We start from the raw sequence: 14,015 nt of genomic DNA on the forward strand, positions 1-14,015 counted from the left end.
TGTTCCTCTTACATGGAAAAAAATATATGCATAAATACTGTGTCTAAATAATTTGAAAGAAAAGGCTTCTACACATTAGGGTGGGCCATCTCTTCTCTCTCTCTCTCTCTCTCTCTCTCTCTCTCTCTCTCTCTCTCTCTCTCTCGCTCTCTCTCCTCCCACTAGGGACGCCTCACTGGAACTTCATCACTATACCCGATGTGCTTAGCTAAACAAAGTCCAGCTCATTTTATAGTCTAGACCTGACTACCAAGCAGACTTGGAATTCACACTTGTTCAGAAGGACCACCTTTGATGCACCATGCACAGGAGCTTCCACGACGAAGGGAACCCCGACGTCATGAATCTGCGGTGAGATCAGGGAGGCGCACCAGCAATTGCGAGCATGGACCTACGAGGTCCCAGAGGGCCGGCGGTCAGCCAGGAACTGAAGGGTTTCAGGTTAGGGATTCAGGCTGCCGGGATCCCGGCCAGCAGCGTCATTTCGGCCGTGCAGCAGCAGGACTACTCGGCCAGCGTCTGGCTCCGCAGGAGGGACAAACTGGAACATGTAAGTGCAGGACAATAGAGCCGGAGGGTTAGTGCAGGAATCACTAATGTCGATAAGTAATTAGTGGCTTTGAATGTTATATGTACGGACTATTTTGGTTTTGTCTGTTTGATAGTTTTAACATTTGACACTACCAGTATTTCCCAATGAAGAAAAATGATTATTCTGGACACACAGATCAGGCTGCCTGCATCCCATTCATAATGATCAAGAGGTCTTGGATAAAGAAGACAATTTTGTCTCGTATCTTAAAGACCCTCTGAAGTGAATTTTGAAACTTGTTTCTAAATAGATATCCCGCATATGTCTGAAGATAACATCTGAAAATGTGAAAAGACTGAGGAGTACAGCATGTAGTCCTCATTTGTGGACATATAGCATGAAATTCTTTGGCACCGTTTGAGTCTTGTGCATGACACACATTGGATTTGGCAAGAGTCGCCCCTTCACTTACTTCATAAGAACTTGAGAACCCAGATTTGGATGGTTTTCAGGCACAGTTACAACGTAAAGTTAGCTAGCTATGCCAGCACTCTGAAAATATCTTCTCTTATGATAGTCTGCGAGGCATGGCAACTTTAGAGCGCCCCGTTATCAGCTGCGAGTGCGCGCACTTCACTTAGAGAAAGGCAGATGTCTGACTTGCCAGTGTTTGGACCAAGACTTTGGGCTGGTGAAGAGTCTCATTCTCGATCACGAGTGTGCACCCACGTCACAAAAACAAAGGTGGAAGTGTGATGAGTGGTGGGGTGATTAACCAGCCAGGATCTGGACCGCTTTCGAGTGAGTGCCTTGTTGTCGGCTGCAAGTGCTCGCAAGGAACATAGCAAGGTGCAACAGTGAGGGGGGGGGGAATTGGGCGTGACCGCCAGCTCCACACATGGCCCACTTTTTTCTTTAATTTGTCCCGTTATCAAGTGTCAAGTAATATTTGTTGCATTAGTTTTTCACAAATTAAATTAATTAAAATGTAATAATTTATTAATTTCTTCTTCTTTTTCTTTCGGCTTGTCCCATTAGGGGTTGCCACAGCGTGTCATCTTTTTCCATCTAAGACTATCTCGTGCATCCTCCTCTCTAACACCCACTGTCCTCATGTCCTCCCTCATTAATAATTTATTCACTTAATGTATATAATTCAGAAAATTGTCACAATAGTACATGTTTTTTTATTTGATTGGCTAATCAGGTAATACATTTTAATTATGCTAATCATAACATTACATCAAAATAATTAGTTATTTGATGTATTGTAAATAACATAAAAAATATCAGTAAAATAAATAAATTTACACATAAATTCTACTACTATTGATGACTGGTTAATCAATAGTATTTGAATGAATTATTAAATAACCTTTTAAAATTAGCATCAATCGTTTTGAAGTAAAAGTATATTTGTTGCATTAACTTTGAATTCTTTTTCCCAGAATTGATTGATTAAAATATATGTATATATTGATTTTTATTAATGTATGTAATTAAGCATTTTGTAAATTAAGTTACAGTATTGTGGCTTGAGATAAAAGTTTAGTTCTGTGACCACGCTCAAACTTCACAACATTCGTATCTCAAATCATCTTTGCCCATCAAATTGAATGGCAATATCATTAATCCATTCCAAAGAAAAACAACAAAAATGTTTTTTTTAGTAAGAAAACACTGTAAGAGTATACTTCCTTTAAAAAACACAGTAATGACATCATGAAATAGAATCTAAAGGATAAAATATTTAGCCATATTTCTTGCTACAAGTCAATGGACATTATGGTACCGCTTCTGGTGTGCATAGCCGGGCCACTTGTGGCCAGCATTATACAATACATAATACAGATGTACATAATGATGGTCACTCCTCAGTAAAATGCAGTAACATTAGTCATTATTTGCGGCATTAAAGAATTGATGCTTGGGAATATTGTTTCTTGTCAGTCTACACCTGTTGCTTCACCGTTTGTGATTAAATATGACCACAACATGACTGCTATTTTTTGAGCCCTTCTGTGTTGTTTTTCATTGTATGTTAGCATTACGCTAAGTGGAGCTTTGTTGGACAAAGCCATGTGGATGTTTTAAATACACGTGTAAGTCTTTTAGTTTGACGGTAAAGTATAAAATCCACCCAAGCACGGCAAGAACATGGAAACTCGACAAATAGCCCCTTTTAGCTCGCTTAACTTTGAAATAGGTCAACCGCAACATAACAGGTCCACTGAGCATCGTTGATTGCAGGTAAACAATACCAGCACTGCACAGATTGCCTGCAGATATAGAATAGAAGTAAAATGGAGGGTAAGTGTTGAATATTTGATGGTGGAAGGGAGCTGAGTCTGTCCCACAAAGTTGCCATGATGAATTAGCCTTGGCTGCACACTGCTAGACAGTCCATCCGCACAAAACTGCTCGAGAAACACATTTGGCACTGATGGATCCCCTGGCATTTTCTTGCAATATCATGAAAGTGGTTGCTAAGGGTCGACATTTTATATTGTAAGTGCACGCATGCACACACACTGACACACACAAACACTTGTCTTTATTCACAATTGCGTCATTAACTGCAGACAAGTAAAAATGCACATTTGGCTTTGAGATGATGAATCATGTTCATATTACTGCCATTACAAAACTGTAGCTCATTATTTTTAGCGATGGCAAAGGTTTCTTTCCTCGATGACACTTCAAATTGTTTTCTAAATGAGATGAGTATAAAACTAGCAGTTAAACTTGGGAACATTGGATTTATTGTGTACCCGTGCTGACAAAATGAAGATTTACGGCCACAAATCCAGTAGAGGGAGCAATTGCCAAATGTTAGAAGTACAACGTTTTCTCATCTGATCTAATCTAAAATAGTCTTTGTTTAAAATTTTAATACAAAGCATAACATAAAAATGAAAATGTAGTAAAATTTAGAAAATGAGACAAGCTAAGGGAGGCTGGTTCCCTTGTGATATCCAAATTGCATCGTAATTATCAACCATGCCGCATTTCCTGCCGGGCTGAGGCACACAAAAGGAGAATTTCATAACCCAATTAAAGAATCCCTCCCTTTATCGCTCTCTTCCGTCTCAAGTTGTCAACATGTTTTGTATCAATTACTTGAAAAGTCTTGTTGTGTACAGCAATAAAATATGTGAAATTACAGAACCAGTAAAAGGAGGGCAATATCATATCTTCAGATAATGACCGGAAGGACTCTCAGCTACAGACTTTGGGGCACCAGGACACAATTCTTGGATCACTTCCATTTTGGCGAGAACACATCTAATTTGATGATAGTACCAACCAGCCAAGAGGTTGGTGCATATTTAAGAACGGCGGGATGCTTCATTCACTCTGCGGTGGTTGAGTCACCTTACAACACAGTACAGTTAGTTTGGCTGAATTTCAGCAATTCACCCCCTTGCAACGTCACCGAACGCCTGATCAATTTCAACAATTGGGCCAAATTTGAACATTTGTCACCCTTTGTGATCGAAATCAACAAAGGCCCAGTCAATCTGATGTCTTTAAACTATTATCCTCCGAGATTATCTTGTGCTCTGGGGTGTTTTCAGTGACATTTAGTGTACACCACATTTATACTATCTTCTTTTCCTTTCAGCTTGTCCCGATTAGGGATCGCCCCAGCGTGCCATCTTTTTCCGTCCAAGCCTATCTTGTGCATCCTCCTCTCCAACACCCACAGTCCTCATGTCCTCCCTCACAACATCAATCAACCTTTTCTATGGTCTTCGTCTCACTCTTTTGCCTGACAGCTCTATCCTCAGCATCCTTCTGCCAATATACTCACTCTCTCGCCTCTGAACATGTCCAAACCATCGAAGTCTGCTCTCTCGAACCTTGTCTCCAAAACATCCAACTTTGGCTGTCCCTCTAATGAGATCATTTCTAATTCCATCCAACCTGCTCACTCAGAGCGAGAACCTCAACATCTTCATTTCTGCCACCTCCAGTTCAGCTTCCTGTTGTTCTTCAGTGCCACCGTCTCTAATCCGTACATCATGGCCGGCCTCACCACTGTTTTGTAAACTTTGCCCTTCATCCTAGCAGAGACTCTTTTGTCACATAACACACCAGACACCTTCTGCCAGCTGTTCCAACCTGCTTGAACCCGTTTTCTCAGATTTTAAAAACTGTTTAAGATGTTAAAATTTACTGTGTGTGCGCCTACCAAGCTTCAAGAAAACGCCTTGCACTTGGACGTGATTGATAGCCATTTATGTACAGTTTAGAGAGAGAGATAAAAAAAAAAAACAATCCCGTGAGTCACTTTCTCCCACTTTTGTGGGAGACTGGAGATGGACCAGCACTCCTTATATTGTTTAGAGTTTTTTTTTTACTGCCAACCGGAATACATGGGCAACTTGGGGGCAGTGAGAAAAAACAGACAAAGCAAAACCTGCAACCCAGCTGTTTTATACACGCACACACATGCACACACAAACGCACATTCCAATGTATCCTATTAATTTATTAATTTGCGTGTGCACAGCGATTTTGATCTTTTAAAGCAAAGGTGGGGAACATACGGGTTACCAGAGAGGCTACAACTATCGAAGACAAATTTCTTGTTTTTGACATACTTGGCAAATAAAAATGATTCTGATTCTGACAATAAAGTCCTATTTTTTATAAGAAAAAAAGTTGTAATGTTGAGATATTTTTTTCCAGATTGTTGTATACAGAGAAAGAAAAAAAAGAAAAGAAAAAAGAAAAACGAAAAACAGGAGAGAAAAAATACAATTAATTTACATTCATTAACAGTGGGATAATAATACCTTTATAAATGACAGAATCATATTATTAATATTCTGTCAATCTTGAGATATTTTAAGTGTTGAAAATGAGTTTTTTTTTCTTTCTTTCTTTTTCCCCGAATGCCCTATACAGGTGCTCCTTTGTCTGAACAGCCGCAAAAGGGAGTGAAAGAATTGTAAGCTTCCACTTCACTCAGCATCTGCACAGAAACTGAATGTCAATGTGGACGCATTAAAAAGAGTCTCAATTACCACACTAGAGTGTTCACCATCTTTAAAGAAGAGCAGAAGGAAATAGGATATCTTAAAGTGTGTGTGCGCATACATGCTGACGTTAACAAATCAGCGCAAACAACACTGATTCGATAATGCAAAATATTTGAAATGTTGCACCATTTGGCAGCATACGTAAACAATAACCATTGTGTGTGTTTGCGCGTGAGTGCGCGCGTTGGTCTGTGTGTTTGTGTGTAAGGGCAGGGCAACTCAGCATCTCAAACACACACACACACACACACACACGCACACGCACGTGGACGCGCGCACACACCACCACATAAGGATACAATGAGAGGAGACAAAAGGGAAGCAAGAGCGGGACCTTTTATTTATTCTCCCTTTCCCTCCCACTTTCAGTGTCCATAAGGGAAAAGGAAGAGAAACGTGAGCTTTCTATTACAGCGAGGGGTGGGGTGGGGGGCGATAGATAGAGGGGAGGAGGGAGGGATGGATGGAGGGAGGAAGGATGGGAGGAGGAAGCGGGAGAGTTAGGAAGAGGTGGACGAACACACGATGCGTGGACAGAGACAAGGAGTAGCGGTAGGAAAGAAAGAAATGCACAAAGTACATAGATAGATAGATAGATAGATAGATAGATAGATAGATAGATAGATAGATAGATAGATATAGATAGATAGATAGATAGATATAGATAGATAGATAGATAGATAGATAGATAGATAGATAGATAGATAGATAGATAGATATAGATAGATAGATAGATAGATAGAGATAGATAGATAGAGATACTCATATCAGCTCCAAGCGAGGAATGCGTCATGAAGGTGAGCTCTAATGATTAGAAATGACTTCTATGTGATTCTTTGATGCATGTGCATGGTATACAATACAGTACAGCACACTTGCATTGTTGCCTCCAGTCCTGTGGTTGGCGGTAAGGCAGACTGACAACCTTAGTATGAGTGAAAGATTGTAGATTCCTCAGATATTGACCTAGTGTCTATGGCTGAATTTAATATATTTGTAAGATTCATGTATAATTCTCTCAGAAATGAAAAGAAATGTCTGGTGGTGGCAAAAGTGTTTTTTCCGTTGTTTAATTCCATTAAACATGCTTTCCTTGCAACTGGCCGTCTGAATGTAGAATGTGCAGCAGTAGCTAAAACTCTAATGTCCTTAAAGATGATCATCATAAGTTAGAAATGTGGTCAAATAAAGTCAAAGGGGTCTTGGAATTGAGCCGTGTGGGATGCCGTAACATGCCAAGATGGGACGGCTTTAAATTGGGAGGGGCAGAAGCATTCAGTTCCTGATTTGAATCAAAACCAATTCCCAGTGCTGTTTTATAAGAACAACCACTTAAAACGTGAGTTTTTGTCTTTTATGGTTTGCAAAGTTAAGTTCAGATGGAGACAAAAAAAACTAAACAGAAAGACTAAAAATCCTTTGTTGTCTGGACTGTTTTCCACACATTTTTAGGGTCTAAAATTACAAAACATTGTTTTAATCTGTTTAGGTGGGATAGGGTGGCACGGTGAATCAGCTGGTAAAGCGCTGGCCTCACAGTTCTGAGGTCCCGGGTTCAATCCCAGACCTGCCTGTATGGAGTTTGCATGTTCTCCCCGTGCGTGCGTGGGGTTTCTCCGGGCAGTCCGGTTTCCTCCCACAACCCAAAAACATGCGACATTAATTGGACACTCTAAATTGCCCCTAAGTGTGATTGTGAGTGCGACTGTTTGTCTCGATGGCCCCTGTAGTTCAGGGTGTACCCCCCCCCCCCGCTGCCCCTTGACAGCGGGGATAGGCTCCAGCACTTCCGCGACCCTCGTGAGGATAAGTGGCAAAGACAATGAATGAATGGATGGATGGGCTGCGGAACTCCCACGACCCCTTGTGAGGATAAGCAGCTTGGACGATGGCCACGGACATGTTTCCTTTTCAAAAAGAGTGTTGCCTTTCACGCAATGCATGGTGAATTTGTTCTGTGATCAAGCGTGTAACTCAATTTACTGATATATGAAATCAATTTTCCCTGTTGAAATGTCATGACTCTGTTCCAGAGAGAGCGAGAGAGAGAGAGAGCATAATTGGTGTGACTACAAATTTTTGTTGTCTATGCATGTGTGTGTGTGGAGATGGGGAGTGAGTGGATTTTGAGAGAGTTGCTTTGGTGGGTGTGACAGTATATTTGTTGTGTTTGATGGGAGTTTTATGGCTGTTTGAGATGTTTCTATTTTTTATTTTTTTGAATGTGTGAGAGATAAAATAAATGTTCTTTTTCCCCTGTACGCCACCACCTACAATCACATCGCAGATAACTACCTTTTCGGCGTTACGTCACTGTTGTTGACTTGAAACAGAGTAACTTTTACTGATTTCAGAGACAATACCAAAAAAACGCAAATACCTTCAGATTTAATGAGTGATGATTTCTAGACCATTTTTTTTCTCATTTCTCACACTGTTCTTTCTTTGTTACCTCATCCGTGTCCCTCTGTGCCCCTGTCTGTCATTTCAATCTGGCCACACTCCTCCCCAGCACTCCTTGAGACTAAAAAAAAAAAAAAAAAAAAAGTCTTGTGGTTCTGAGTGGCCGTCACAAGTGCGGCCCGCTCCGCTCACGGCACCCGTCTGCCGGGAGTGTCGTCATAGCGATAGTGCTGAGTGAGTAAGGGAGAGAAGAAAACATCCTTTTATAATTCTCCTCACACACACATATTCTTGACATTGCTCAGTTGTGGACACACACACACACATACATTCCGCACACCGAAGCAGGAGTTGGCAGAGTGAAGTGAGCAGAGCCTGAAACACCTGAAACAGTGTCCATGGCAACCAGACGACTGGCTCCAAATAAATAAATAAAAATATATTAAAGATCAAAGCCTACGGAAGGCTTGTTTACGCTGAGGTGCTCGAATGGGAAAATCCGCAAATTATTCAACTTACTCGAAAATCCCCGGACCGCTACTAAACTCAATGCCCCAAAAAAACCTGCCGGCTGTGTCACCCACCTACAGTCACATCCCGTCATTTGTCAATTTGCACTTTTTCAAAAGGGAGTGAGCTATCTCATTTTTAATATACACATATTTACAGAATCATTATGTCACCTTTCCTACATTACAATGTAATTACATAATCAAGTCTTATCGCTAATGTTATGTATGCATAACTTAGTGAGCTGCTTCTAATGTTGGACAGACTCACTTGAACCCCCGCCGCTGCAATGCTGGCGTTAAGTAGTCAGGAGTGACAAATCAAATATATAGCCACCACGAGAAGAGAGGAGAAAATAGCTTGTCTTGACATATTTCTGGATGCAGGCGCAACACACGCACATAAACTCTGATACTTGGGGTCGTAAATCAATTGCAGCAAGGAGGGAACCACCTACTATTTTTCAGTCAATCTCAAAGGAAATTTAGAATATTTGCATATTTATGTTCCACGTCGGGCAACACTGTGTGTTGTGGTTATCAGGTCTGCCTTACAGTTCTGAGGTTTGAATCACAACACTAACTTGCCCTGTGTGGTGTTTGCATGTTCACCCAGTGCTTGTATGTTTTTTTTCCTGGGTTTACGCATAATAGGTATCGGTATTGTTCCAACCACGGCTTTACTTGTAGTGGGTACTCCTGAAGGCTGTCGATATAAGCCACCAATACTTAAAGGGGAAATCCAGTGTTTCGCATGAACAGTGTATCCAATAGGTAATGTAATATGTACCCTATTTTGACAATGTGATGTTAAATCCTCTGAATTTTTAGGGGCGCTGCCATTTTCGCGAGTCACATGACCTACGTGCGTGGATGTAACGTGTACCGTGCCGCAACAAAGGCTCGATTACATGGGACACCGTTTATGTCTAGCGCTGATTTCTCGGATTTATCCTCATGTGATGAAGAAATAGCAGTATCGGGTCATCGGGAAGACGGAGGATTACTTCCATACAGATTTAAACCTGTAGCTGTAAATGTTGAATATTTGGATGGTTCTTCGGGCGGAATGACGCGGAGTCTGACTAGTCGGAGGCCAACGCGTGGGACATAAGTGCTTAAACAAAGGCCCCTGGAGCTCCGGGCCGGCAGTCGCGGATGGTTTTCCGGACGGGAATGACACGGAGTCTCACAAGCGACCTCCGGCGGCAGGCCGTGAGCCGAGCTTCCAGACGACGGAGGCCGTTAGCCACGGACGCCGAAGCAAGGCTAAAGGCCTCCGCCGCCGCCGCCGAAGCTCGGCTCGCGACCCGCCTTTGGCACTTATGCCCGCAGGTAGGCCTCTGAGTAGTATGAGGAGGATAAATCTGAGAAATCAGCGCTGGGCACAAATGGTGTCCCATGTAATCGAGCCTTTGTTGCGGCATGGTACACGTCACATCCGGGCACGAAGGTCATCTGACTCATGAAAATGGCGGCGCAAATTCATAATGGTCGATAAAAACCTATTAAATGAGAGAGGATTTAACATCACATTGTCAAAATTGGGTACATATTACATGACCTATGGGATACACTTCATGCAAACCACTGGATTTCCCCTTTAAAGGGGGAGGAAAAAACTGACACCCACTAAGTCCTCCTTGCCACTAATTGGCGCTATATTGTGCCCCCATTTGACACATCATCGAATCATCCCAGCAGTCATCAGGCAGGAGGCAGGGTACACCCTGAACTGCTTGCCATACAACCGCAGGGCACATGAAGACGGAAACAGTTGCACTCACAATCACACTTAGGGGCAATTTAGTCTCCAATTAATGCATGTTTTTGGGATGTGGGAGGAAACCAGAGTGCCTGTAGAAAATCCACGCAGACACAGAGAGAACATGCAAACTCCACACTGGCGAGTGCGGGATTTGAACCCTGGTCCTCAGAACTGTGACGTCAACGCTTTACAGGTGTGGCACCGTGCCGCCAGTTCCACACTGCATTCCGCAAACCTCAGTGCGGCTCGTGGCTATAACATGGTCGCGATTCATTCTGGCTGTGGCTTGAAAGTGGCACACCTTCACCCAGCGCAGCTTCCAAGCCAACGGAGCAAAGACTCGGTGTCGGGGTAGAATTATGGACATTAAACAAATTGTGTCACCATATTTTTGGCAAAATTGAGAAGGCTTGCTCAGAGAAACCTTTCCAGAAATAAGTTGATCAAAGCCTTTACTTGTTAGTTTAATTTCACACTTGAAGGGTGCACAGCCATCCCAGAGAACCAAGTACAATATTTGTCTGCAACCAATTAGAAATACTTTTTTTTTTTTAACAATCACTCTTGCTCCTTCTCTCACACACACAGACGCACACACACCTTCAGTTTGGTGAGTGAGTGGAGGTAATGAGGCAGTGTGATCCACCTACTGGTATTGATGCAAACGGTAAAAATGCAGGACTTGACAAAAACAGCCGCTCTTTTGTAAGACGGGAGTTTTGCATCACGTTGCTACCACAGCAATGTCGGAATCTGCATTCGTTAATATTATTTGTATTGTTGATGCCATCCATTTTCGATAGCATTTACACAGTTATTTGGAGCCTATCCCAGTTTTTGGGGGGCAGTAGGTGAGGTACGCAGCTCAGTTTTACAGTGTTTGCAATCTTCTTTGAGCGTAGGCCATCTTTCATCAGTCAATCATTCATTTTGTTTTTCAAAACTTGAAAATAAAATTGCCCACCACTCGCATCTGAAATGTTGTGATATTAAGAAGACATGTGACATCACGGAGCCACAATGGCTTATCAAGCCCAATGGCGCCCGGGTAGGGCGATGGGGCAAACAACACTTCGGAAAACAATCGCCGACACTTGGAAAAAATTAATCGGCGGGGAGGGTGAGGGCGTGGAAATGTATTTGGATGCCTGGGGGCATCGCCCCAGCGCCCCCGCAGCCCTGCACGCCATTGAGCCCAATTCTGACATTTCTCTTGAAACAATGCATTACTCCGTCATATCGACTTTTTGATGGTCACTTTGACGGTTCTCCTGGGCTTTTGTATCAAGAAGCATTTCCATCACATGAAGGTTTGTAGGACCATTGCATATTTGGATGACAGGAGGCATCTTTTTAAATGAAGTTCTTGGGTTTAATAATGACCGACAAGCTCAGAGTGGAGTATTCTCAAACTTCCCACCTTTAGCTTCTCAAGGTAAGGCCGATGCTTTATTGTTAACGAATTACAGGTCACTGCAGATACTGCAATAATCTGGAAAATGGGTCAGGCCATGCATTCTATTGATTCAGGATGAAATGAATATTCCGGTCCTCCTCGGGTGACTGGGTGGGTTTGGAGCGGGCTCGGGCCTCATCACGGTTGACACGGCTCTCATTCTATCATTGATCTAGAGAGATCAATAGGTGAGGAGGGGAAGCGAGAGGAGGCGCTGATGGAAAGGGGGAGAAAGAAGCCAGAATTCATGTGACACTTGAGAGCGCTTCCATTTGTCTTCTCCTGGATGTGTGGTGAAATTAAACTGGGAATTGAACCGTCACTGGGTCGGGGTTGCATGTCGGTATGTGAAAAATTGGTGATGACTTCTGCCAATCTTAAAATCTAAAAAGAAGCTATTAAAAGTGTTTTTTTTTTTCTTCAGGAACATCAGCAACACAATTGATCCCCATTAACTAACAGTACGCTGTGAATCCAACAAAATTATGCAGCTCTGCTTACATTATACAAGTGTGTCAAACACATTTTCATTGGGGCATTTTACTTTGCAAAACAACTTCCCGGAAGACAGGACCTGTCTCTGCTGATTTGTAGCCCGGTTGTCGCTTGAATTCACATTGACCGAGTGACAACGGTGTCTGCCACTTCATCAGTCGTCACTGCTGTCCACATTAATCTCTCTTGCCAGCAAATTGACTGTCCCGCGACTGGCAGGGCTGCAATTGAAATCGTAAATTTCACTTTTCACCGCCACAACAAACAAATTGCTCTGACACGCAACGACCACATGAACTCACTCAACCTGAATGGCGACAGCCTAATGTGACAATGAGGGGATCGTATCCAAAGTGATGGGTTGTGCTCAAGTGGGAAACGGAGGCAGCGATGCTCCTGCTATCTGTTGATTATTCAGCATTGCTTCACTTTGGCCTAAAACCAATTCCATAGCTTCAAATCCTGACCCTCCCGATTGTGAACCGCTTGGTATCCTGGCTTTGAGTTGATCTGTCGCAGTTCATCTTAAACTGATTCATAAAATCCTTCCCAATTGAAAAATCTCTCACCATGAAAACACTTTTGGAGGCCTGTCAAAGCCAATCAGACAACTGAAGAAAGTTTTTTTTTATGGGGGGCTATGGGGAAGTGGGAGCACTAAAAAGACCAGAACAACTTTTTCCACACGGTTTCAACCCTGAGGTTTATGCGGTGATGCGGCTAATTTGTGCATTTTTTTTTCTAACGGGGGCAAGGGGGGGCTAGCGTGTTACTGCTGTGTCTCAGTGATTCTTACCGGTATGTTTTTTTTCCACCAGCCCTGGTAGCGTGGCGCTAGCATGGTGCTAGAGTTAGCATGGCAGCGCGAGCATTAGCGTTAGTGCGGCGGTGCTAGTGTTAGCATTAGCATGCCGGCGCTCGCGTTAAACTCTCTGTGTACAATTTTTCTTTGTAAATATTTTGGGTTTCAATGTGGGCACTTGCAGCTTTTACACACCTGCAGCATATGTATGTACCAAATGGTATTTCCTTTACAAATGTACTGGGTGAGGCTTATAACCAGGTGCGCTCTGTAGGCCGGGAATTACGGTAACCAGATTATTTTAGTTACTTCAAATTAAATTGAAACAAGGCCATCCATCCATCAAGTAATGCACTCAAAGTAAATAATGATGAATGAATGTAAAACGCTCATTTGAAGCATCCCGTTGGTTATCTTGGACCCTTTAGCATTCCAGATTAAACCCAAGTCCTCCTGGTGTCATACAGATGGAGGACATTCCTGCTCTATCAATCAGATGATTTGTTGTTCAGACTTTAACTTGGGGGGTGACATACGAGTTAGGAATACAGGCAGGCAATTTTGTCTTACTGGCCAAATGACTTTAAACAAAGTTGGCCCTGAGAAGGCAGCCAAGGAACCTAAAAACAAAGAGAAGATGGCTCAGACACAGCTGCTTGATCATGGAAGGAAATATGAAATCATCAAATAAGGGCTTATAGCAAGCTCCAAGAATTAAGTCAATGAATTCTGGCTTTTACTGAACGTGCACGCGGTCAGTGTGTCACGCTGACAAGACGACAAATTGATCACATTAAGCAGCGGTGGAAAACAGGCCACGGTCCAGATGCTTACAGATATTCAACGTCTGCTCCTTTGTAAACAGTCTCACTCTGACTCCTCCAAGCCTTGAACATCTTTGTAAACACATGGCCACTTCCTCTCATAAAGCATCTGCGAGTGTGCTTGAGGAAGGCCAGAACACTTCCGACCATCGGAGAAGAACATGATTAGATAACGTCT

At 42.7% G+C, this 14,015-nt stretch overlaps 1 protein-coding gene across 4 annotated transcripts in view; it reads left to right on the plus strand.

The window, feature by feature from the left end:
- Nucleotides 1-181: 181 nt before the first annotated feature.
- LOC133509581 (inactive phospholipase D5-like) overlaps nucleotides 182-14,015 on the plus strand; it is a 36,524-nt gene continuing 22,690 nt past the window's right edge. For 2 of the 4 annotated variants that reach the window (XM_061836741.1, XM_061836744.1), the window contains exon 1: nucleotides 182-550. In XM_061836741.1, the coding sequence (XP_061692725.1) occupies nucleotides 295-550 (256 nt within the window). In that variant the 5' untranslated portion in view covers nucleotides 182-294. Of the gene's footprint in view, nucleotides 551-6,336; nucleotides 6,378-14,015 lie in introns of those variants that run through there. The other 2 variants (XM_061836742.1, XM_061836743.1) reach the window with 2 other exon arrangements.

Source organism: Syngnathoides biaculeatus, chromosome 12 (genome assembly GCF_019802595.1).
Source record: "Syngnathoides biaculeatus isolate LvHL_M chromosome 12, ASM1980259v1, whole genome shotgun sequence".
In the NCBI taxonomy this organism is placed as follows: Eukaryota; Metazoa; Chordata; class Actinopteri; order Syngnathiformes; family Syngnathidae; genus Syngnathoides; species Syngnathoides biaculeatus.